Below are 26309 nucleotides of genomic sequence, written 5' to 3'. Positions count from 1 at the left end.
GGGGCTTGGCCTCAGAACACCTGTCTGCAGCGCAGCTCCCTGGCGCATACTGGAGATGCCTGTTGGGCTAGTTGGCCCTCAGGGACCCTCAGTATTGAAGAGGAATTAATTACCCAACTTACAACTCGCCAGGGGGCGCGTTTGCAGAGTGCTGCAAGGAGGGGGCGTGGCCTCCGGCACGATGCCAGTCTTTTATTTATTTTAATTTTTTAAGAAGGGGGGCTGTGTGGTTCCCCTTCTTATTCTAATTTATTGGCCCTGAAGACCCCATCCCCCAGGGCCTGTCTCCTAATTATATTTTTTTGACCCCAATCCCACGGGCCGGCCACTGTTTTTTATTATTTTAAAAAAATATATATTTATAGACACACCTAGGACATGCTGGACAAACCGTACGTACCTATCACCATGACGATTTGCGTGATATTCATTAAAAGGCGACTATGCATACAATGAATCCACGTGGAATGTATTTACACCACTAGAGAAGCTCTGACATGTCTGATGCCCTACCGTGCCTTATCCCGGTAGACACCCTTGTCAATTATTTATACAAACATGGGTAGCTATTGACGGGCACATTTAATACACATGCACACCAAGCCATTCAAAGGGGATTAGACAAAAATTCGACCACAACTATGCAAGAAACCCCCCTCACGGTTAATAAAACACACATCCACTGCCGGATGTGTAATACTTTTTATTTTACTCTCTGGAAAGGGGACGAACATCACTTGAGAGTCACAGCACGCTCCTGGCAGAGCCCAATGCTGTGTTACACCCACCATTGCCTGCTGAGTGCCACACACCTCTGTGTTGTATTCCACTAGCTAGTGCATATGCTATGACACTCTCTAGCCCATGTGCACTGTAACACCACCCCGTGAATATGTCATGCCACACTTGTCTTCGCACAGGTTATATTGCCCCATCTAACGTGCCTTCCTCGATGCCTATGTTATAACGCACAGTGCTATGCCATACATATTACAATCTGGGATCCATATCTTTGTCACAGTGCATATGCAACGCTACACTCCCCAGCACATATTTTATATTACAACTTTAGAGACTAGTTAGGTTACACAACACTGCCCTGTGCATATTACACTCCAAGGCGCATATCGCATAGCACGCGCTAGTGCCTGTGCTATCTCGCGCTCTCCAATGAATCTGTCATTGCGCACAATGTATTGCATATTATATTTCATGCCCGGTTCATCTTATATCACACTTTTTGGTGCATAGTTTATACCATACACTATATCTAGTTTTCATTTTCAATCGTGCTCTCAGGACTATGTTCTATAGAACACTGTGTTCACCTACCCTTTTCACGGGCATTACATTTTGCGATAGGGGGTGGAGGGTCAGGGGGTGTTTCTGCCAAGTGAGCCCGGAGTCACAGTCACAAACGTCCTCTTCTTCCTGAATAAAAGTGAGATTATGCTGCATACTTGTTCATATTTTAAGTAAACAATAAAGTTCCTAATACCCGCCTTCTCTGAACAGTTAGCTTGCTGCCCCATCCCCCTCCTCCCTATCCTCCTTATCCTCTGTTGTGTGAATCCATGGACTAGCCTCCTCCCTCCTGCCATGCATGGTCTGATGTGCTGCCACTGCCCTCAATTTGTATGATGTACCAGTCCACTCCTCCTGCCCTCCATTGCCCAATTCTATGCCCCATCATTGACCTCCTGCTTAAACTCTGTGCTTAGCTTGCTGCCCCTATTCTCCTTCCCCCTGCCCTCCGATGTCTTTGTGCATGCCCCTGCTCCATCCTTTTTGCCCACCATGTTCCATGGACCTGCCACTCCTATCTACTCTGAGTGTTCTGTTGAGCTGCCACTCCCCTCCCACCTGCCTAGCATTGTCAGATGACTGTAACCTGTCCCTGCCACCTCCACCCTGCCTGTCCACATGCCATGCCCCTATCCTCTTCCTCCTGTCCTACATGGTCCAATGTACTGCCACACCCTTCTGCACTCCCTGGTCTGTTGTGCTGCAACTGCTCCTCCTGCCTGCCCCGTGCGGTCTGTTGTGAGGCCCCTTCCCCTGAACTTTCTTGTCTGTGCACAGGTCCTGACCCTCCCTTCTATCCTCCATCGTCCTTTGTGCATGCCCCTACACCCTCCTTCTTGCCCATCATAGCCATTGTGCTGCCACTAACCCTCCCACTTGCCATGCATGGTCTTCTGTGCTGACATGGCCCCTCCCACCTTCCCTGTGTGGTCAGTTAGCTGCCCCTGACCCCCTCCCACCTTCCCTCCATGGTCTGTGTGTATGCCATCACAGTCTCACTGTTGCTCTTCATGGTGTGTCTTGCTTCTAGTGCCCATCCTGCCTGACCTCCATGACTATCTTGCTGCTCCTGCCCTTCCCCCTTGCCCCAGCCCTCTGTATACATGTGCAGACCCCTACTCCCTCCCTCCTGGCTTGTCTGTTCCATTGTAATGCCCCTGATCCGTCCCTCCTGCGCTTTATGGTCTGTTATGCTGCAGCTTTCTCTCCTGTCTGTCCATTATGGTCAGCTAGCTACCATTGCCTCTTGCCCCTCTGTTCTCTGTTGTCCATGTGCATGGTCCTGTCCCCTTCCTCTTGCTTTCTATGGATTGTTGTGCTGCACTCCCGTCCCGCATGCCCTGTGAGGTGTATTGTGCTGCTGCAAACCCTGATGCCTGCCCTGCAGGGTCAGTTTGGTGCACCTCTCCATGTCCCTCCTGTCCTCTGTTATCCAAGTCCATGTCCCTACCCCATTTCCTTCCATGATCCAATGTACCATACTTGCGAACATTTTGAACTTGGTAAGAGGGAGAGTTTAAAAAAAAACTGGGGTATTGATTTTCCCCTTTGAGTTACATTGAAAAAGAGGAGATTGTAGACAGGAGACAGATCAAACAAAGCCCATTTGAGCTTAAAAACATTGGACGTTTCCTGGCTGAATCGGGTCTGTTGGCATGTATGGTTGTACTACCATTGCCTCCTCCTTCTGCCCACAATGGTCTATTACATTGCCACAGCCTCTCTTGCAAGTCCTGTATTGTTGGTTTGTTGCCCCTGCCCCCCTTTCCACTGCCCTCCATAGTCTGTTGTGCTGCCACGGCCCTTCCTGCCTGCTCAGTGTGGTTAAATTGTTGCCTTGGCACCCTCCTACCTGCCTTCAATTTTCAGAGTCCGTGCCCCTGGCCTCTGCCTCTCAACAGTATCTTAATGAACAACTAGATTGCTAACATTCTATATTTATTACAAAAGTGTGGAACGCCTGACATCATCTTGATGTAATCAAAACTGTAATACCTAGAGCATTTCCTTTAGAAATTACATATATGAGAGGGTCTTATTGGCATCAAAATTATGGTTAGTGCTCTAAAAGACTAAAATAAGGACATATTTTCTGAGTTTTCAAATAGCGACAAAGCACTTTTAAATTATTTGTTATCTTTATGGTTTTTTATCCAGTTGACCACTTGATTAAATGTTGCACTTAGGGGAGAGGATGTGGTGTTACTTCCAGAACTGCAGACTTTGCAACTGGGGAACCAGGTTGGAGTTTCTGCTTCCGCTCGACATTCTGTGATTCTGGTCAAATCGATTAGTCTCCCCATGTCTACAACCAAAATGAATTTGTTCTTGTGTGATGTAACCAATGCTCATGTAAAGCACTCCAATACCTGACAAGTCTGCACTATATAACACTGCAAAGACACAAAATAATAAGTGTTTTGCACACTTCTGTCATTGGGCTATATTTGGGCTACATCTGGGTGATTTTGGGCTACATTTGGGCTCTTTTGTCTCCGGTGGCCATCTTGGGAGATTTATTTGTTATGAAGTTTCCTAATTTCCTCATGTACTGCAGTCTCCTCAGTAGGAAATGCTTTCAGTTTTTTACTTTGATTCCATCATGAAGGTATTCAGATATGTCACACATTTGCCATACATTCTGAATGTTAGCACTCTAGTTGCTCATTAGATCACTGTAGTAAAACTACTGTTCACCATGGAAGTCTGCTCCTGGTATTAAAAGTGCATGTTTCAGTCTGCATTTCAGAATTTTTTAATGAAATAGAAGAGGATTTGAGAAGTCACTCAAAATGTGCCCTCATTTTCTTTCTTCAGCAATAATCATAATTTCTATGGCAAAATGAACCCCCTCATTGTGTTCCTTTTTAAATTAAATGTTTTAAGTGTTACCAGTTTATTCCAATCAAGATGGCTTCAGGTGTGCCATACTTTTGTCATAATGAAGACAGTAAGCGCTCTAGCTGTTTTTAAGAACACTCTGGGACATTCTGTCATTGGGCTATACTTGGGCTACATCTGGGTGATATTTGGGCTACATTTGGGCTCTTTTGTCTCTGGTGGCCATCTTGGGAGACTTATTTGTTATGAAGTTTCCTAATTTCCTCATTTACTGCAGTCTCCTCAGTAGGAAATACTTTCAGTTTTTTACTTTGATTGCATCAAGAAGGCATTCAGATGTGTCACACATTTGCCTAAAATTCAGAATGTTAGCACTCTTTTTACTCATTAGATCACTGTAGTAAAGCTACTGCTCACCAGGGAAAACTGCTGCTGGTATTGAAAGTGCATGTTTCAGTCTGCATGTCAGAATGTTTTAATGAAATAGGAGAGGATTTGAGAAGTCACTCAAAATGTGCCCTAATTTTTCTTTCTGCAGCACTAATCATACTTTTTATGGAAAAATGAACCCCCTCATTTTGTTCCTTTTTAAATGAAATGTTTTAAAAGTTACCACTTTAATCCAAGCAAGATGGCTTCAGGTGTGCAATACGTTTATCATAAGTAGGACTGTTAGCGCTCTAGTTGTTCTTTGGAATACTCTGGGAAGCTGCAGTAGAACACAAAGGAATCAACTGACAGTCTCTGTCCTTGTTGGATGTACATGTTTTACTGAGAATGTCAGACTTCATTCTCACATGACTGAGAAAGATAATGTGAATTTACAGAAAATAAGCTCTCAGTTTAGCTTATAGATCACCTTCCAAACCTCTGTGGGAAATAAGGGCACATTTTGAGTGACTTCTCAAATCCTCTTCTATTTCATTAAAAAATTCTGACATGCAGACTGTAACATGCACTTTCAATACCAGCAGCAGACTTCCCTGGTGAGCAGTAGCTTTACTACAGTGATCTAATAAGCAACTAGAGTGCTAACATTCTGAATTTATGGCAAATGTGTGACACATTTGAATGCCTTCTTGATGGAATCAAAGTAAAAAAACTGAAAGTATTTCCTACTGAGGAGACTGTAGTAAATGAGGAAATTAGGAAACACCATAACAAATAAGTCTCCCAAAATGGCCACCAGAGACAAAAGAGCCCAAATGTAACCAAAATATCAACCAGATGTAGCCCAAGTATAGCCCAATGACAGAATGTCCCAGAGTGTTCTAACGAACAACTAGAGCGCTAACAGTCTTACTTATGACAAAAGTATGGCACACCTGAAGCCATCTTGATTGGAATAAAGTGGTAACACTTAAAACATTTAATTTACAAAGGAACAAAACGAGGGGGTTCGTTTTGCCATAGAAATTATGATTAGTGCTGTAGAAAGAAAAATTAGGGCACATTTTTACTTCTCAAATCCTCTTCTATTTCATAAAAAAATTCTGACATGCAGACTGAAACATGCACTTTGAATACCAGCAGCAGACTCCCCTGGTGAGCAGTAGCTTTACTACATTGATCTAATGAGCAACTAGAGTGCTAACATTCAGAATTTATGGCAAATGTGTGACACATCTGAATGCCTTCTTGATTGAACCAAAATAAAAAACTGAAAGTATTCCCACTGAGGAGACTGCAGTAAATGAGGAAATTAGGAAACTTCATAACAAATAAATCTCCCAAGATGGCCACCAGAGACAAAAGAGCCCAAATATCACCCAGATATAGCCCAAGTATAGCCCAATGACAGAATGTGCCAGAATGTTCTTAAGAACAACTAGAGCGCTTACTGTCTTACTTATGACAAAAGTATGGCACACCTGAAGCCATCTTGATTGGAAAAAACTGGTAACACTTAAAATATTTAATTTAAAAAGGAACACAATGAGGGGGTTCATTTTGCCATAGAAATTATGATTAGTGCTGAAGAAAGAAAAATTAGGGCACATTTTGAGTGACTTCTCAAATCCTCTTCTATTTCATTAAAAACTTCTGATATGCAGACTGAAACATGCACTTTTAATACCAGCAGCAGACTTCCGTGGTGAGCAGTAGCTTTACTACAGTGATCTAATGAGCAACTAGAGTGCTAACATTCAGAATGTATGGCAAGAGCCCAAATATCACCCAGATATAGCCCAAGTATAGCCCAATGACAGAATGTCCCAGAGTGTTCTAACGAACAACTAGAGCGCTAACAGTCTTACTTATGACAAAAGTATGGCACACCTGAAGCCATCTTGATTGGAATAAAGTGGTAACACTTAAAACATTTAATTTACAAAGGAACATAACGAGGGGGTTCATTTTGCCATAGAAATTATGATTAGTGCTGTAGAAAGAAAAATTAGGGCACATTTTGACTTCTCAAATCCTCTTCTATTTCATAAAAAAATTCTGACATGCAGACTGAAACATGCACTTTGAATACCAGCAGCAGACTTCCCTGGTGAGCAGTAGCTTTACTACATTGATCTAATGAGCAACTAGAGTGCTAGCATTCACAATTTATAGCAAATGTGTGACACATCTGAATGCCTTCTTGATGGAACCAAAGAAAAAAACTGAAAGTATTTCCTACTGAGGAGACTGCAGGAAATTAGGAAACTTCATAACACATAAATCTCCCAAGATGGCCACCAGAGACAAAAGAGCCCAAATGTAGCCCAAATATCACCCAGATGTAGCCCAAGTATAGCCCAATGACAGAATGTCCCAGAGTGTTCTAACGAACAACTAGAGCGCTAACAGTCTTACTTATGACAAAAGTATGACACACCTCAAGCCATCTTGATTGGAATAAAGTGGTAACACTTAAAACATTTAATTTACAAAGGAACAAAATGAGGGGGTTCATTGTGCCATAGAAATTATGATTAGTTAGGCAGAAAGAAAAATTAGGGCACATTTTGACTTCTCAAATCCTCTTCTATTTCATAAAAAAATTCTGACATGCAGACTGAAACATGCACTTTGAATACCAGCAGCAGACTTCCCTGGTGAGCAGTAGTTTTACTACAGTGATCTAATGAGCAACTAGAGTGCTAACATTCAGAATTTATGGCAAATGTGTGACACATCTGAATGCCTTCTTGATTGAACCAAAATAAAAAACTGAAAGTATTCCCACTGAGGAGACTGCAGTAAATGAGGAAATTAGGAAACTTCATAACAAATAAATCTCCCAAGATGGCCACCAGAGACAAAAGAGCCCAAATATCACCCAGATATAGCCCAAGTATAGCCCAATGACAGAATGTGCCAGAATGTTCTTAAGAACAACTAGAGCACTTACTGTCTTACTTATGACAAAAGTATGGCACACCTGAAGCCATCTTGATTGGAAAAAAACTGGTAACACTTAAAACATTTAATTTAAAAAGGAACACAATGAGGGGGTTCATTTTGCCATAGAAATTATGATTAGTGCTGAAGAAAGAAAAATTAGGGCACATTTTGAGTGACTTCTCAAATCCTCTTCTATTTCATTAAAAACTTCTGATATGCAGACTGAAACATGCACTTTTAATACCAGCAGCAGACTTCCGTGGTGAGCAGTAGCTTTACTACAGTGATCTAATGAGCAACTAGAGTGCTAACATTCAGAATGTATGGCAAGTGTGTGACATATCTGAATACCTTCTTGATGGAATCAAAGTAAAAAACTGAAAGCATTTCCTACTGAGGAGACTGCAGTAAATGAGGAAATTAGGAAACTTCATAACAAATAAATCTCCCAAGATGGCCACCAGAGACAAAAGAGCCCAAATGCAGCACAAATATCACCCAGATGTAGCCCACATGTAGCCCAATGACAGAAGTGTGCAAAACACTTATTTTTGGAGTATTTGCAGTTTTATATAGTGCAGACTTGTCAGGTATTGGAGTGCTTTACATGAGCATGGGTTACATCACATAAGACCAAATTCATTTTGGTTGTAGACATGGGGAGATTAAGTGATTTGACCAGAATCACAGAATGTTGAGCTGAAGCAGAAACTCCAACCTGGTTCCCCAGTTGCAAAGTCTGCAGCTCTGGAAGTAACACCACATCCTCTCCCCTAGGTGCAACATTTAATCAAGTGGTCAACTGGATAAAAAAACATAAAGAATACAAATAATGTAAAAGTTCTTTGTCGCTATTTGAAAACTCAGAAAATATGTCCTCATTTTAGTTTTTTAGAGCACTAACCATAATTTTGATGCAAATAAGACCCTCTCATATATGTAATTTCTAAAGGAAATACTCTAGGTATTACAGTTTTGATTACATCAAGATGACGTCAGGCGTTCCACACTTTTGTAATAAATATAGAATGTTAGCAATCTAGTTATTCATTGGGATACTGTTGAGAGGCAGAGGCCAGGGGCACGGACTCTGAAAATTGAAGGCAGGTAGGAGAGTGCAGATGCAACAATTTGACTACACTGGGCAGGCAGGAAGGGCAGTGGCAGCACAACAGACTATGGAGGGCAGTGGAAAGGGGGGCAGGGGCAACAAACCAACAATACAGGACTGGCAAGAGAGGCTGTGGCAATATAATACACCATTGTGGGCAGAAGGAAGAGGCAGTGGTAGTACAACCATACATGCCAACAGACCCGTTTCAGCCAGGAAACGTCCAATGTTTTTAAGCTCAAATGGGCTTTATTTGATCTCTCTCCTGTCTACAATCTTCTCTTTTTCAATGTAACTCAAAGGGGAAATTCAATACCCCAGTTTTTTTTCAAAATCTCCCTCTTAACAAGTTCAAAATGTTCGCAAGTATGGTACATTGGATCATGGAAGGCAGGAGGAATTGGGGTACGGACATGGACTCGGATAACAGAGGACAGGAGTGACATGGAGAGGTGCACCAAACTGACCCTACAGGGCAGGCATCAGGGTTTGCAGCAGCACAATACACCACACAGCGCATGCGGGACAGGAGTGCAGTACAACAATTCATAGAAAGCAATAGGGAGGGGACAGGACCATGCACATGGACAACAGAGAACATAGGGGAAAGAGGCAATGGTAGCTAGCTGATCATAATGGGCAGACAGGAGAGAAAGCTGCAGCATAACAGACCATAAAGGGCAGGAGGGACGGATCAGGGGCATTACATTGGAACAGACAAGCCAGGAGGGAGGGAATACGGGTCTGCACATGGAAACAGAGGGCTGGGGGCAAAGGGGCAAGGCAGGAGCAGCAAGATGACCATGGAGGTCAGGCAGGTTGGGCACTAGTAACAAAACACACCATGGAGAGCAACAATGAGACTATGATGGCATACACACAGACCATGGAGGGAAGGTGGGAGGGGGTCAGAGGCAGCTAGCTGACCACACAGGGAAGGTGGGAGGGGCCATGGCAGCACAGAAGACCATGCATGGCAAGCAGGAGGGTTAGTGGCAGCACAATGGCTATGATGGGCAAGAAGGAGGGTGCAGGGGCATGGAGGATAGAAGGGAGGGTCAGGACCTGGGCACAGAGAAGAGAGTTCAGGGGAAGGGGCCTCACAACAGACCGCGCGGGCAGGCAGGAGGAGCAGTTGCAGCACAACAGACCAGGGAGGGCAGAAGGGTGTGGCAGTAAAACGGACCATGGAGGACAGGAGGAAGGGGATAGGGGCATGGCATGTGGACAGGCAGGGTGGAGGTGGCAGGGACAGGTTAAAGTCATCTGACAATGCTAGGCAGGTGGGAGGGGAGTGGCAGCTCAACAGAGCACTCAGAGTAGATAGGAGTGACAGGTCCATGGAACATGGTGGGCAAAAAGGATGGAGCAGGGGCATGCACAAAGACATCGGAGGGCAGGGGGAAGGAGAATAGGGGAAGCAAGCTAAGCACAGAGGCTAATCAGGAGGTCAATGAAGGGCCATAGAATTGGGCAATGGAGGGCAGGAGGAGTGGACTGGCACATCATGCTAAATGGAGGGCAGTGGCAGTGCTCCAGCGCGGAGTGCAAAATCCCTCCCTACCGTTGCGGGCCAAAAGATCTCACACACGCACACTATCCATACATTCGCTGGTGGGGCTCATAACACCAACACACACTCACCATCAGTCCGTACGAGAGGCGATTATCCTTCCAAGTGCTGGATAATGAGGGAGGAAGATGCCACTTTACCCTAATGAGCAACAAACCTACAAACCCTTCTTATATTCATTAGGCCCTAGATTCTACATTTGGTGTTCCCCTCATGACCGGGATGGATCTGTTAGTTGTAGATTTAAGTGAATGTCTAATACTCTAATTTACCGTTTCATTAACACATTTCAATGAATAAACAACCCAACTCATTTCTGTAGATGTTCAAATCCAAATTTATATTAATATTGCAGATTAAATAATTAATTTGATCAAGTTGCCATTCATATTTACCTATTCTGGCTAAAGTCATCCTCTATGTCAAATCTGGCAAGCTCGCAAATCTATGGCCATCAATTTAGCAGGTTAAGTTCATCAGGATTTTGGGTATTAATTCAGTCCGTCAAAGATTCAGGCTAACAGCTGTCCTGCAGTGTCACCGTCCTCTTCGTCAGCATATCATCAGGAAATCGAAGGAGCGACCCTCCAACCTCTCTATTCTATGGGTTTTATAATAATTTCAATAGCAAAATGTAACAATATTGAGTTTCAAACTGTTCTGATTGGCTGATCAGGGGTCAACCTCTCCGTTCCCATAAGGTTTAGTCCATGTTGTCAGCATACTTGCTGGTTCCAGTTCTTTAATAAAGCCTTTTGTCTGTAGCGCTGACACCTTTCCCAGTGGCCTTGATAAGTACAGCTTGCCTGGGGTCAAGACAGGGCCATTGTTGCTCATCTTTTAGCGCAGGCGTACTTCACCCAAGCCTGGTTCAGCATCGGCAGTTGGGTTAGGCACCAAAAGCAGCCATCATTTGATAGGCCAGAATAGTCAACTTAAGCAAAGAAACACAAAAACGTAATTAATACATAGAAATGACTTAATGAAATGTTATTCCCTCGCTAATACCCATATGTGTGTGTATTTATCTAGCCAAAAGCAACACTCAATGCGGTTTATACTTACTAAATAAAGCACGAATCACAATTTCATCACCGAAGCGACATATATCATGCAATGTTCTAATTATCTATCATTAATATGCGTACAAAATTTAGTTCACGTCATTAATTAGGCCATCCAGATGCAAATTCCACGTGTATTTCGGTCATTAATAAGGTTGATTAGTTATTTCCACATCACTCCAAACCATTAGTACGATTATGATTAATTAATTAAATTAATAAAACGACATGCAAAATGGGATGGGTATACAAAAATGTTGCATAACCCGCTCCAGCAGCAGCATATTAGACCATGCACGGCAGGAGGGAGGAGGCTAGTCCATGGATTCAGACAACAGAGGATAGGGAGGAGGTGGATGGGGCAGCAAGCTAACGCTTCAGAGAAGGTGGGTATTAGGAACTTTATTGTTTTTAAAATGTGTGTCTGTGCAAACTACTTAAAATATGAACAAGTATGCCCCATAATCTCACTTTTATTCAGGAAGAAGAGGACGTTTGTGACTGTGACCCCGGGCTCACTTGGCAGAAACACCCCCTGACCCTCCACCCCCCATCGCAAAATGTAATGCCCGTGAAAAGGGCAGGTGGACGCAGTGGTATATAGAACATAGTCCTGAGAGCACGATTGAAAATGAAAACTAGATATAGTATATGGTATAAACTATGCACCAAAAAGTGTGATATAAGATGAACCGGGGCGTGAAATATAATATGCAATACATTGTGCGCAATGACAGATTCATTGGAGAGCGCGAGATAGCACAGGCACTAGCGCGTGCTATGCGATATGCGCCTTGGAGTGTAATATGCACAGGGCAGTGTTGTGTAACCTAACTAGTCTCTAAAGTTGTAATATAAAATATGTGCTGGGGAGTGTAACGTTGCATATGCACTGTGACAAAGATATGGATCCCAGATTGTAATATGTATGGCATAGCGCTGTGCGTTATACCATAGGCATCGAGGAAGGCACGTTAGATGGGGCAATATAACCCGTGCGACGGCAAGTGTGGCATGACATATTCACGGGGTGGTGTTACATTGCACATGGGCTAGAGAGTGTCATAGCATACGCACTAGCTGGTGGAATACAACACAGAGGTTTGAGGCACTCGGCGGGCACTGGTGGGTGTAACATAGCATTGGGCTCAGCCAGGAGCATGCTGTGACTCTCAAGTGAGGTTCGTCTCCTTTCCAGAGAGTAAAATTAAAAGTATTACACATCCGGCGGTGGATGTGTGTTTTATTAACCGTGAGGGGGATTTCTTGCATAGTTTGGTCGAATTTTTGTCGATTCCCCTTTGAATGGCTTGGTGTGCGTGTATATTACATGTGCCTGTCAATAGCTACCCATGTTTGTATAAATAAACGACAAGGGTGTCTACTTGGAGAGTACCCACCGGCGGGGGTGCCGAGATTAGGCACGGTAGGGCGTCAGACACGTCAGAGCTTCACAAGCGGTGTAAATACATTCCATGTGGATTCATTCTATGCATAGTCGCCTTTTAAAGAATATCACGCAAATCGTCACGGTGATAGGTACATACGGTTTGTCCAGCATGTCCTAGGTGTTTCTATAAATATATTTTTTTTTTAAATAATAAAAAACAAAGGCCGGCCCCGGGGGATGGGGTCCCCAGGGCCATAAGTGGCCTGAGGAGGGGGGCAACGCAGCTCCCTCCTAAAGAAAAAGGTCATGACCCGGGGGTTGGGGTCCCCGGGGCCGATTAAGGCCTTGAGAGGGCCAAATTAATTTTTTTCAACAAAAAAAATTAGGGTGCAGGCCCTGGGGGATGGGGTCCCCAGGGCCAGTAAATTAGAAAAAGAAGGGGGGCCACACAGCCCTCCTTCTTAAAAAAATTAAATAAATAAAAGACCGGCATCGCGCCGGAGGCCACGCCACCTCCTTGCAGCACTCTGCAAACGCGCCCCCTGGCCAGTTGTAAGTTGGGGAATTAATTCCCCTTCAATACTGAGGGTCCCTGAGGGCCAACTAGCCCAACAGGTATCTCCAGTATGCGCCGGGGAGCTGCGTTGCAGACAGGTGTTCTGAGGCCACGCCCCTTTTTACACCTCTCTGCAACGCAGCTCTGTGGCGCTTACTGGAGGTACCTAGTGGGCTAGTTTGACCCTAGGGACCCTCAGGATTCATGGGGACTTAATCTCTCAACTTAGAACGGCCACAGGGCATATTTACACAGTGGTAAAGGGAGGGGATGGGGCCTGAGGTGACGTGTGCGCAAACGCCCTATGGCGCGTTTTAAGTTGGGGAAATAATTCCCCTTCAATCCTGAGGGCCCCTGGGGGCTAAATAGCCCACCAGGTGCTTCCAGTAAGCGCCACTGAGCTGCGTTGCAGAGAGGTGGTCCAGGCCGGGCCACTTTTTACACCTCTCTGCAACGCAGCTCTGTGGCGCTTACTGGAGGTACCTAGTGGGCTAGTTGGACCCTAGGGACCCTCAGGATTCAAATGAACTTAATCTCCCAACTAAAAACGACCACAGGGCGTGTTTTCACAGTGGTGAAGGGAGGGGACGGGCCTGAGTTAACATGTGCAAACAAGCCCTGTGGCGCGTTTTAAGTTGGGGAAATAATTCCCCTTCAATCCTGAGGGACCCTGGGGGCCAACTAGCCCACCAGGTGCTTCCAGTAAGCGCCACTGCGCTGCGTTGCAGAGAGGTGGTCTAGGCTGTGCCCCTTTTTACATCTCTCTGCAACGCAGCTCTGTGGCGCTTACTGGAGGTACCTAGTGGTCTAGTTGGACCCTAGGGACCCTCAGGATTCAAGGGGACTTAATCTCCCAACTTAAAACGGCCACAGGGCGTGTTTACACAGTGGGGAAGTGAGGGGACGGGGCCTGTGGCGCGTTTTAAGAGGTAGTTTTAATCCACTGCCCTATTATATACTAGGGGCTTACAGAGGAGGTCATGCTGATCACAGGGGGACCCCAACGCATAGTGTTCCCTAGTGTATGTAGGTGTTTTCACTGTATTCTGAGTGTCTTTTAACATAGCACTGGCTCTAGGACTGGTTAGTCAGACTCAGTTACCACCAGTATCCGTCTGAAAAAGTTGAGGGTACAGGATGATTTTGCAACAAGGCTTCTTTCTGCTCTTCTGTTTGTTCTTTCTGCACGTTATCCTTCTTCCTGCACTTTTCTTCGTCTTTGAGGACTTCTGTTGCTTCTTTCTACATTTCTTTTTTTTTTCTGTTGGTTTTTCTTCTTTCTTCACATGTCCTATCTCTGTAGGCATAGTTAGAAATTACCATTTAAAAAACCTTTGAAGTTCCCTGAAAAAACCAAAGGTTTCAGGGGTGTTATAGTTAGGAATTGGCATTTAAAAAACCTTAGAAATTCACTGAAAAAACCATAGGTTTCAGGGGCGTTGTAGTTAGCTGGACATTTCCCTCGTACAAAACCCTAGAAATTCCCCTGTTATAGTTAGTTCAGCTAACTATAACTCGCTCCCCCGCAATGAACTGCTGATGACGTCACATATTACATCACTCATGACATGGTCAGTGACTTCACTGATGACATCATCCAGTGAGTATGTGTTTCTGTACGGTTTTAATATGTTTAATATATATAGGGAAAGGTCTGTTGAAGAATGAGTGGGTGTACAAGTGTGTGAATGGATGATTTTCTAGGTGTGTAACTGACTATGTATCTTACTGCAGACTAGTGACTAAACTGTGTGAATGTCTGTATGTGTCTGTGGGTAGGTGTATAAGTGGCTGCATGGTTTTGTGAATAGCTATGAGTGTCTATATGGGTTATTGATTGGTTGTCTGAGTATCTGTATGGGTGCCTGAGTGTTTGTGTGGGTAGGGTGTGTGTGACTCTATGCATAGATGTGTGAGTGGGTGATTCTATGGGTGCATGGTTTTAAGAGTGCATCTGTGATGGACTGTATGGTTGGGTGAGTGTATGTATGGGTGTGTTAGGGATTGAATGTATATCTCAGGGGTACATGTGGGACTAACTACATATATGAAAGGCAGTATATATGTGTTTAAGAGTATATAAGTGGGTATATGTGAGAGTGTGTGATTGTGGGAGTGGCTGTATGGATGAGTGTGTGCTTGTATCAATGATTGTATAAGAGCGTAAGAATGTGGTACTATTTTTATGAGTAAGTGAACTTGAGTGTGTTTAACTGTATAGGTGAGTAAATTGGACTGTGTTTAATTACTTGCACGACTGACTAGGTGTGTCAGTACCTCAATGGATGATTGGCGGTGTGAGTGTCTATATAGGTGTATAAATGCATATGATAGTCTTGTACGGAGTGACTGTAAGTATGAGTGACTGTACAGGTGAGTGAGTGGAGGTGTATGTAGACCTAAGAGTTAATGAGTGGGTATGTAGTTATTGGTATTGGAGTATCTATGGTTTTCAAAATGGCCGTCTGAAATTTTGAGTCGGAGTATCAAAGGTTATATTAGGGTGTGAGAAGATGCACTAATTTATCACATGGATGATGTCATCAGTGATGTCATTTGAGATGTCATCAGTGATGTCACTGACCATGTCATGAGTGATGTAATATGTGACGTCTGGTCACATATCGCTGGTGGGGCTCATAACACCAACACACACTCACCATCAGTCCGTACGAGAGGCGATTATCCTTCCAAGTGCTGGATAATGAGGGAGGAAGATGCCACTTTACCCTAATGAGCAACAAACCTACAAACCCTTCTTATATTCATTAGGCCCTAGATTCTACATTTGGTGTTCCCCTCATGACCGGGATGGATCTGTTAGTTGTAGATTTAAGTGAATGTCTAATACTCTAATTTACCGTTTCATTAACACATTTCAATGAATAAACAACCCAACTCATTTCTGTAGATGTTCAAATCCAAATTTATATTAATATTGCAGATTAAATAATTAATTTGATCAAGTTGCCATTCATATTTACCTATTCTGGCTAAAGTCATCCTCTATGTCAAATCTGGCAAGCTCGCAAATCTATGGCCATCAATTTAGCAGGTTAAGTTCATCAGGATTTTGGGTATTAATTCAGTCCGTCAAAGATTCAGGCTAACACCTGTCCTGCAGTGTCACCGTCCTCTTCGTCAGCATATCATCAGGAAATCGAAGGAGCGACCCTCCAACCTCTCTATTCTATGGGTTTTATAATAATTTCAATAGCAAAATGTAACAATATTGAGTTTCAAACTGTTCTGATTGGCTGATCAGGGGTCAACCTCTCCGTTCCCATAAGGTTTAGTCCATGTTGTCAGCATACTTGCTGGTTCCAGTTCTTTAATAAAGCCTTTTGTCTGTAGCGCTGACACCTTTCCCAGTGGCCTTGATAAGTACAGCTTGCCTGGGGTCAAGACAGGGCCATTGTTGCTCATCTTTTAGCGCAGGCGTACTTCACCCAAGCCTGGTTCAGCATCGGCAGTTGGGTTAGGCACCAAAAGCAGCCATCATTTGATAGGCCAGAATAGTCAACTTAAGCAAAGAAACACAAAAACGTAATTAATACATAGAAATGACTTAATGAAATGTTATTCCCTCGCTAATACCCATATGTGTGTGTATTTATCTAGCCAAAAGCAACACTCAATGCGGTTTATACTTACTAAATAAAGCACGAATCACAATTTCATCACCGAAGCGACATATATCATGCAATGTTCTAATTATCTATCATTAATATGCGTACAAAATTTAGTTCACGTCATTAATTAGGCCATGCAGATGCAAATTCCACGTGTATTTCGGTCATTAATAAGGTTGATTAGTTATTTCCACATCACTCCAAACCATTAGTACGATTATGATTAATTAATTAAATTAATAAAACGACATGCAAAATGGGATGGGTATACAAAAATGTTGCATAACCCGCTCCAGCAGCAGCATATTAGACCATGCACGGCAGGAGGGAGGAGGCTAGTCCATGGATTCAGACAACAGAGGATAGGGAGGAGGTGGATGGGGCAGCAAGCTAACTCTTCAGAGAAGGTGGGTATTAGGAACTTTATTGTTTTTAAAATGTGTGTCTGTGCAAACTACTTAAAATATGAACAAGTATGCCCCATAATCTCACTTTTATTCAGGAAGAAGAGGACGTTTGTGACTGTGACCCCGGGCTCACTTGGCAGAAACACCCCCTGACCCTCCACCCCCCATCGCAAAATGTAATGCCCGTGAAAAGGGCAGGTGGACGCAGTGGTATATAGAACATAGTCCTGAGAGCACGATTGAAAATGAAAACTAGATATAGTATATGGTATAAACTATGCACCAAAAAGTGTGATATAAGATGAACCGGGGCGTGAAATATAATATGCAATACATTGTGCGCAATGACAGATTCATTGGAGAGCGCGAGATAGCACAGGCACTAGCGCGTGCTATGCGATATGCGCCTTGGAGTGTAATATGCACAGGGCAGTGTTGTGTAACCTAACTAGTCTCTAAAGTTGTAATATAAAATATGTGCTGGGGAGTGTAACGTTGCATATGCACTGTGACAAAGATATGGATCCCAGATTGTAATATGTATGGCATAGCGCTGTGCGTTATACCATAGGCATCGAGGAAGGCACGTTAGATGGGGCAATATAACCCGTGCGACGGCAAGTGTGGCATGACATATTCACGGGGTGGTGTTACATTGCACATGGGCTAGAGAGTGTCATAGCATACGCACTAGCTGGTGGAATACAACACAGAGGTTTGAGGCACTCGGCGGGCACTGGTGGGTGTAACATAGCATTGGGCTCAGCCAGGAGCATGCTGTGACTCTCAAGTGAGGTTCGTCTCCTTTCCAGAGAGTAAAATTAAAAGTATTACACATCCGGCTGTGGATGTGTGTTTTATTAACCGTGAGGGGGATTTCTTGCATAGTTTGGTCGAATTTTTGTCGATTCCCCTTTGAATGGCTTGGTGTGCGTGTATATTACATGTGCCTGTCAATAGCTACCCATGTTTGTATAAATAAACGACAAGGGTGTCTACTTGGAGAGTACCCACCGGCGGGGGTGCCGAGATTAGGCACGGTAGGGCGTCAGACACGTCAGAGCTTCACAAGCGGTGTAAATACATTCCATGTGGATTCATTCTATGCATAGTCGCCTTTTAAAGAATATCACGCAAATCGTCACGGTGATAGGTACATACGGTTTGTCCAGCATGTCCTAGGTGTTTCTATAAATATATATTTTTTTTAAATAATAAAAAACAAAGGCCGGCCCCGGGGGATGGGGTCCCCAGGGCCATAAGTGGCCTGAGGAGGGGGGCAACGCAGCTCCCTCCTAAAGAAAAAGGTCATGACCCGGGGGTTGGGGTCCCCGGGGCCGATTAAGGCCTTGAGAGGGCCAAATTAATTTTTTTCAACAAAAAAAATTAGGGTGCAGGCCCTGGGGGATGGGGTCCCCAGGGCCAGTAAATTAGAAAAAGAAGGGGGGCCACACAGCCCTCCTTCTTAAAAAAATTAAATAAATAAAAGACCGGCATCGCGCCGGAGGCCACGCCACCTCCTTGCAGCACTCTGCAAACGCGCCCCCTGGCCAGTTGTAAGTTGGGGAATTAATTCCTCTTCAATACTGAGGGTCCCTGAGGGCCAACTAGCCCAACAGGTATCTCCAGTATGCGCCGGGGAGCTGCGTTGCAGACAGGTGTTCTGAGGCCACGCCCCTTTTTACACCTCTCTGCAACGCAGCTCTGTGGCGCTTACTGGAGGTACCTAGTGGGCTAGTTTGACCCTAGGGACCCTCAGGATTCATGGGGACTTAATCTCTCAACTTAGAACGGCCACAGGGCATATTTACACAGTGGTAAAGGGAGGGGATGGGGCCTGAGGTGACGTGTGCGCAAACGCCCTATGGCGCGTTTTAAGTTGGGGAAATAATTCCCCTTCAATCCTGAGGGCCCCTGGGGGCTAAATAGCCCACCAGGTGCTTCCAGTAAGCGCCACTGAGCTGCGTTGCAGAGAGGTGGTCCAGGCCGGGCCACTTTTTACACCTCTCTGCAACGCAGCTCTGTGGCGCTTACTGGAGGTACCTAGTGGGCTAGTTGGACCCTAGGGACCCTCAGGATTCAAATGAACTTAATCTCCCAACTAAAAACGACCACAGGGCGTGTTTTCACAGTGGTGAAGGGAGGGGACGGGCCTGAGTTAACATGTGCAAACAAGCCCTGTGGCGCGTTTTAAGTTGGGGAAATAATTCCCCTTCAATCCTGAGGGACCCTGGGGGCCAACTAGCCCACCAGGTGCTTCCAGTAAGCGCCACTGCGCTGCGTTGCAGAGAGGTGGTCTAGGCTGTGCCCCTTTTTACATCTCTCTGCAACGCAGCTCTGTGGCGCTTACTGGAGGTACCTAGTGGTCTAGTTGGACCCTAGGGACCCTCAGGATTCAAGGGGACTTAATCTCCCAACTTAAAACGGCCACAGGGCGTGTTTACACAGTGGGGAAGTGAGGGGACGGGGCCTGTGGCGCGTTTTAAGAGGTAGTTTTAATCCACTGCCCTATTATATACTAGGGGCTTACAGAGGAGGTCATGCTGATCACAGGGGGACCCCAACGCATAGTGTTCCCTAGTGTATGTAGGTGTTTTCACTGTATTCTGAGTGTCTTTTAACATAGCACTGGCTCTAGGACTGGTTAGTCAGACTCAGTTACCACCAGTATCCGTCTGAAAAAGTTGAGGGTACAGGATGATTTTGCAACAAGGCTTCTTTCTGCTCTTCTGTTTGTTCTTTCTGCACGTTATCCTTCTTCCTGCACTTTTCTTCGTCTTTGAGGACTTCTGTTGCTTCTTTCTACATTTCTTTTTTTTTTTCTGTTGGTTTTTCTTCTTTCTTCACATGTCCTATCTCTGTAGGCATAGTTAGAAATTACCATTTAAAAAACCTTTGAAGTTCCCTGAAAAAACCAAAGGTTTCAGGGGTGTTATAGTTAGGAATTGGCATTTAAAAAACCTTAGAAATTCACTGAAAAAACCATAGGTTTCAGGGGCGTTGTAGTTAGCTGGACATTTCCCTCGTACAAAACCCTAGAAATTCCCCTGTTATAGTTAGTTCAGCTAACTATAACTCGCTCCCCCGCAATGAACTGCTGATGACGTCACATATTACATCACTCATGACATGGTCAGTGACTTCACTGATGACATCATCCAGTGAGTATGTGTTTCTGTACGGTTTTAATATGTTTAATATATATAGGGAAAGGTCTGTTGAAGAATGAGTGGGTGTACAAGTGTGTGAATGGATGATTTTCTAGGTGTGTAACTGACTATGTATCTTACTGCAGACTAGTGACTAAACTGTGTGAATGTCTGTATGTGTCTGTGGGTAGGTGTATAAGTGGCTGCATGGTTTTGTGAATAGCTATGAGTGTCTATATGGGTTATTGATTGGTTGTCTGAGTATCTGTATGGGTGCCTGAGTGTTTGTGTGGGTAGGGTGTGTGTGACTCTATGCATAGATGTGTGAGTGGGTGATTCTATGGGTGCATGGTTTTAAGAGTGCATCTGTGATGGACTGTATGGTTGGGTGAGTGTATGTATGGGTGTGTTAGGGATTGAATGTATATCTCAGGGGTACATGTGGGACTAACTACATATATGAAAGGCAGTATATATGTGTTTAAGAGTATATAAGTGGGTATATGTGAGAGTGTGTGATTGTGGGAGTGGCTGTATGGATGAGTGTGTGCTTGTATCAATGATTGTATAAGAGCGTAAGAATGTGGTACTATTTTTATGAGTAAGTGAACTTGAGTGTGTTTAACTGTATAGGTGAGTAAATTGGACTGTGTTTAATTACTTGCACAACTGACTAGGTGTGTCAGTACCTCAATGGATGATTGGCGGTGTGAGTGTCTATATAGGTGTATAAATGCATATGATAGTCTTGTACGGAGTGACTGTAAGTATGAGTGACTGTACAGGTGAGTGAGTGGAGGTGTATGTAGACCTAAGAGTTAATGAGTGGGTATGTAGTTATTGGTATTGGAGTATCTATGGTTTTCAAAATGGCCGTCTGAAATTTTGAGTCGGAGTATCAAAGGTTATATTAGGGTGTGAGAAGATGCACTAATTTATCACATGGATGATGTCATCAGTGATGTCATTTGAGATGTCATCAGTGATGTCACTGACCATGTCATGAGTGATGTAATATGTGACGTCATCAGCAGTGCATTGCGGGGGCGCGAGTTATAGTTAGCTGAACTAACTAGAATAGGGGAATTTCTAGGGTTTTGTACGAGGGAAATGTCCAGCTAACTATAACGCCCCTGAAACCTATGGTTTTTTCAGTGAATACATATATATATATATATATATATATATATATATAGAGCTGTATATATATATTTTTCATATATAATTTTTATATGATTTTTATTATTTCCGGGGTCCCCGCACATGGGCGGGAATATTCAGTACTTATGACTATTGATGAGGATCCCCTGGAAGAGAACTATGTCATTATAGAACGACTTGACGCTTTCATAGGTCTTAAAAACATAAGGTCAGATGACATCTAATGGCAGACATGGAAATAATTTTGAAAAGATGGCGACTTCCATTGTCTAACATTGCGAGGTTAGCACCATTCATTATCAAAGATGGAGCTAAGGCCTACATAAAATGGAGTCAGACCTTAGGGAATCTAGGTCAGATTGGGCTCTCTATCATCCACACATAGGACACTTCATAAAAAGGGATGCCATTTTGTGAAGGAAGAAATACTTTAACTCAGTTCTCCAGAATCCTGTCAGCAGAAGCTGGAAGAAACAAAATAGCTCAACTGCCACCTACAGGGCAAGATGGGATGCTGATGGTATTCTATACCTTACAGGAATAAGGCAATTCTCTCAGCCTTTTAGGCTAGTACACTACTTTGTCCTTATTTTCTCACACCTCTCCTTTAAAAAATGTTTGTGAAAACGTTTTCTCCTCACAAAGTTATTTCTATTGGCTGTTTATCTACTAAAAGTGGTTATTATTTTTAAAGTAAATAGCCAAAAACAGGCCAAAATAACCTTTCGTAGGCTGTTAAAAATAGTTTATTTTTTCTTAGAAAAAAATGCCTTTTGTTCAAAATAAAAGCATACATACAACTATATATGATTGTTAGAAGTGATCTGAGATCCCACTCATTGGTTGGACAATGTAGTCGTTGTGACTAATAACATCCCCAGGGGAGAATCATTCTTACAAATTACAAGTGACAAGCAGCCCCAGATTGTAGTCTGTCTATACAATAGCACAAATTATGGTAAAATGTGCAAGATGCAGAGATTCAAAGGTTTCACTCAAACTCAAGCTAGTGAAATCTCTGCTCTACATTCTGACAAAAAGTTGGAGCAAAGAGTGAGAATAATGTATGTGGCAAAAACGAAGAAGACATCTTCAATAATCTGACGAAAGTTACAAAAATCTGCAAGATGGATCTTGAAGAGCTGGGACTATCACTTTAGTCTCAAAGGCACAATATTTATCAATATCGAAATGGAAAATGTTGAACTTACTGATGCTTTGTCAATGGTTGTGAAGGCCCCAGTGGATTCCACCACATAATCCACACCCGCTTCGCTCCATTTGATCTGGGCAGGGTCCTTCCTGCAACAGAAAAGTGTGTAGAAGAACTAGAGTTAAGTTTGAGGAGGTTACAGGCATGATAGAATGATGCATCAGAGCACTACTCCCATTAAGATGCATGATAGAATGATGCATCGGAGCACTATTCCCGTTAAGATGCTACTACCACATCTGCATCCCTCACTCACTCTTGAAAGACTGCGATGATCTGATCATTGACAACCAGCTTGCCATTCTCAGCTTTCACAGTTCCCTGGAAAGGACCGTGTGTAGAGTCATACTTGAACATGTATACCTGTCAGGTGAGAATAAAAGGAGGGGGCGGTTGATAAGCCTCTATTAGGGGTGCAGCTTAAAATACCTGAAAATAAACAAAATATATATAAAAGGCTCTCTTGTCTAGCGCTTCAAAATGGTTAATCATGACAGCAATATGTGACACAAAACAATAGATCACTTTACAGGTTGAAGTGTACACTTAAAGTTCTTTTATAAATGATATCCAATTTTTAGATGCCACATTGTGCATTTACTCATTTTTTAACATCATGATTGAACAACCAACCTTCTAATGTTTCTTACATTCTTTACAAAAGTTAAGCAGCACAGTGCAATTGTTACAGCCCTTCTGTAATAGTATTTTCCAACAAAAAGTTTCAAATTTATGCAATGGCTTAAGAGCACAGCTGCCAAAATGAAGTTGCCTTACATGAGGAAAATAATGTGTCCAATTGGGTAGACTGCAAAACCTCTTAGTTAATCATACCAACTACTGCTACCACAGCCAGCCCTATCTTCTCATGACTGACTTGCCATGTAATGCAGGTCAATGAAGGGATCATTAATGGCTGTAATCTGGATTTTTGATGATTTAACTGCGGCACGAGTCACCAAGCGACCAATACGCCCAAATCTGAGGGTAAAAAGAGAAAGCACCAAGAGATTAAAAGGGATCACAAAAGTCATGGAAAATAATCGAATAGATGGAAATGTAGACCCTGGCCAGTGGCCCGGCAGCCCCCCAGGTCATTGGAGGCTGTGGCCTCTACTCCTTCAGCGAAGGACTGCCGGCTGTATTTTAGATTCCACACCTGCCTGCTTGACCAGGTTCTCTTTACTTTCTGTGCATCTGCCAGTGTGGCAGTTGCCCAGCAGGCAGAGAAGTTTGCAGAGCGGTAGCCATGCTGTTTTGACTAGAAAACACAACTTCATTTTTCAGGAACAAATCACTGTAGTTAGGAATTGTTTCTGCAAGGCAAAAACATATACCATGGGGTCATTTCTACTGTTTCCTGGTGGTCCCAAACAGGGAAAATGAACATCAGAAGGATTTACCTAAATAAGACAGACCTTCTAACATATATTGATTGACAGCATGTTGCTGACTGGCCACTGGCCCAAAAAGTTAGATGATATATTGATTGACAGCATGTTGCTGACTGGCCACTGGCCCAAAAAGTTAGATGGTGAGGCTCTGCTACTGGAATCCTGGCACTTCACCCACCACAAGTTTGATGGACGGGAAGCCCCACCGATTTCTGGCAGGAATTCCGCTCCATCAAATTCTAAATAAAGCCATCAGTTGTTAAGGTGCCAGAGAGAAAAATGGGGTTTCTTCTGAAAAACTGCTATTAATTTAAAAAAGGGACTGACCTCACTAAGGATAGAGCGGGCCAGTGTCAAAATATAAATTCTACTGTACAGCCTAAACTTAAAAAATAGGACAACATTATTACAGTGAGTGATTGAAAGTAACAGCCTAACCTTCTTCACCTATGCTGATTACTAATGTTTTGCTGCGTGTGTCCTAACTTCACCACACATTAAGCTTCAGTTGGCTTGCTCTTCTGTTTTACCTTCTATGGGCCAGCTCACCTGTGAGCCACAGTTTCTTTGTTTTGCTATGAGTGAGTCCAGTGAAAAGGAGATAGATTAAAGAAGAAAAAGTTGCTTACCTGCGGTAACAATATTTCTGGTGGATACTCTATCTACCTGCAGATTTGTCACCAGTAGAACTACTTTAGGTGCCAGGCTGCTTCTGGAAACTTCAAAGCATCAAGGCCACCAACAGAAGACGATAGGCTCAGTTTGCACCGAAAGTGACGTCAGATGACGCCAGCGAGCCCAAAAAGACCCCACCCTGGTGTACCCACAACAGTTACTCTCTGTTTTTTTCCAAGGCCTTCAAGGCGAGAGAGCAGAATTACATCAGTGAAAATCTTTTGCAGTACCAAAAGAATATATCAGGGAATCTTTTTAATTGGTCAGTATGGGTCATCCATTACACAGGGAGGTGGGTGGGTCGGTGAGGAATCTGCAGGTAGATAGAGTACCCACCAGAAAGATTGTAACTGCAGGTAAGTAACTTTTTCTTCTGATGGATACTTCTACCTGCAGATTCCTCACCTGTAGAACAGATTCCACAGCAATACTTCACCTACGAGGTGGGTTGATTGATGACTATACCAGGAAGTCCTGTAAGACCAACCTTAGCGAAGTGACCATCCTTTCTCACTAGAGTCCAGATAACAGTGTTAAGCAAATGTGTGCAAGGGGGCCTAAGTTGTCGCTTTGCAGATATCCGCAATTGAAACCCTCAGCGCAAGAGCAGAAGTGGTATATTTGGATCTAGTAGATTGAGCATGGATCCTTCAGTCAGTCTTTTCTTGGCCAAAGTGTAGCAAGTTTTAATGCAGAAAATTATCCATCTCAATAGCGTCTTCTTCTGAACCGCTTTGATCTTTTTGGCACCACAGTAGCCACTGAGGAGCTGCTCATCCTAACTGTGTTCCTTGGTGCGATTTAGGTCATATTTAACCGCTCTCCTGGGATCTAACAAATGCAACTGCTCCTCCTCTTTTGTGGGATAAGGGGGAGGGTAAAAAGTAGGAAGGGTGTTGGACTGGGCAAGATGGAAGGGGTTGACCACCTTGGAAATGAAAGCAGCTTTGGTTTGCGACACCAAGTTGTCTGGGGGAAAATGTTGTGAAAGGAGGACAACAGCTAAGGGCTTGTAGCTCAATGACCCTCCTAGGAGACGCTATTAAAACTAAAAATACACTTTACATAAAAAGGGTACAACTGTGAAGGGGCTTAAACTGAGACCCCATCAAAAATGTGAGAATCAAACTCAATTTCCATTGAGGACCTACAGAGGGAGTGGGAGGAAAAAGATTAGTCAAGCCCTTGAGGAAACGCATGAAAACTGGGGACCTAAACAGGGATGGCTGATCCATCCAAGAAAGGCAGACAAGGCGCCAAACACCCATATATAGTGCCAATGGAGCATCTCCTCTGAGGCAAGAAAAGCACAAACTGCAACACATGGTATAACTTGGCCTGTAAGGAATCCACTCCATTATGTGCACACCATGCAACAAAGTTGTCCCATCTGCCGGAACAGACTACTTTAGTGGAGGAGCAACACGCATAAAAAATTATGTCTACCACCACGGGTGGCAGCTAAAAGGAGCTCAGTTGTTCCCGTTCAATCTCCAAGC

At 43.6% G+C, this 26309-nt stretch overlaps 1 protein-coding gene across 5 annotated transcripts in view; it reads right to left on the bottom strand.

Moving 5' to 3' along the window:
* The window catches only part of LOC146813428 (glyceraldehyde-3-phosphate dehydrogenase-like), a 516507-nt gene that overhangs the window by 427464 nt on the left and 62734 nt on the right, over positions 1 to 26309 (bottom strand). For 3 of the 5 annotated variants that reach the window (XM_085620195.1, XM_085620194.1, XM_085620193.1), the window contains exons 3-5: positions 23623 to 23722; positions 22998 to 23104; positions 22740 to 22830 (exon numbers count right to left, since the gene is read on the bottom strand). In XM_085620195.1, the coding sequence (XP_085476321.1) occupies positions 22740 to 22830; positions 22998 to 23104; positions 23623 to 23722 (298 nt within the window). Of the gene's footprint in view, positions 1 to 22739; positions 22831 to 22997; positions 23105 to 23518; positions 23723 to 26309 lie in introns of those variants that run through there. The other 2 variants (XM_085620197.1, XM_085620196.1) reach the window with 2 other exon arrangements.

Source organism: Triturus cristatus, chromosome 7, assembly GCF_964204655.1.
Source record: "Triturus cristatus chromosome 7, aTriCri1.1, whole genome shotgun sequence".
Taxonomy (NCBI): Eukaryota; Metazoa; Chordata; class Amphibia; order Caudata; family Salamandridae; genus Triturus; species Triturus cristatus.
The sequence above is the reverse complement of the archived record's forward strand: the minus strand, read 5'-3'. Positions and strand labels throughout refer to the sequence as shown.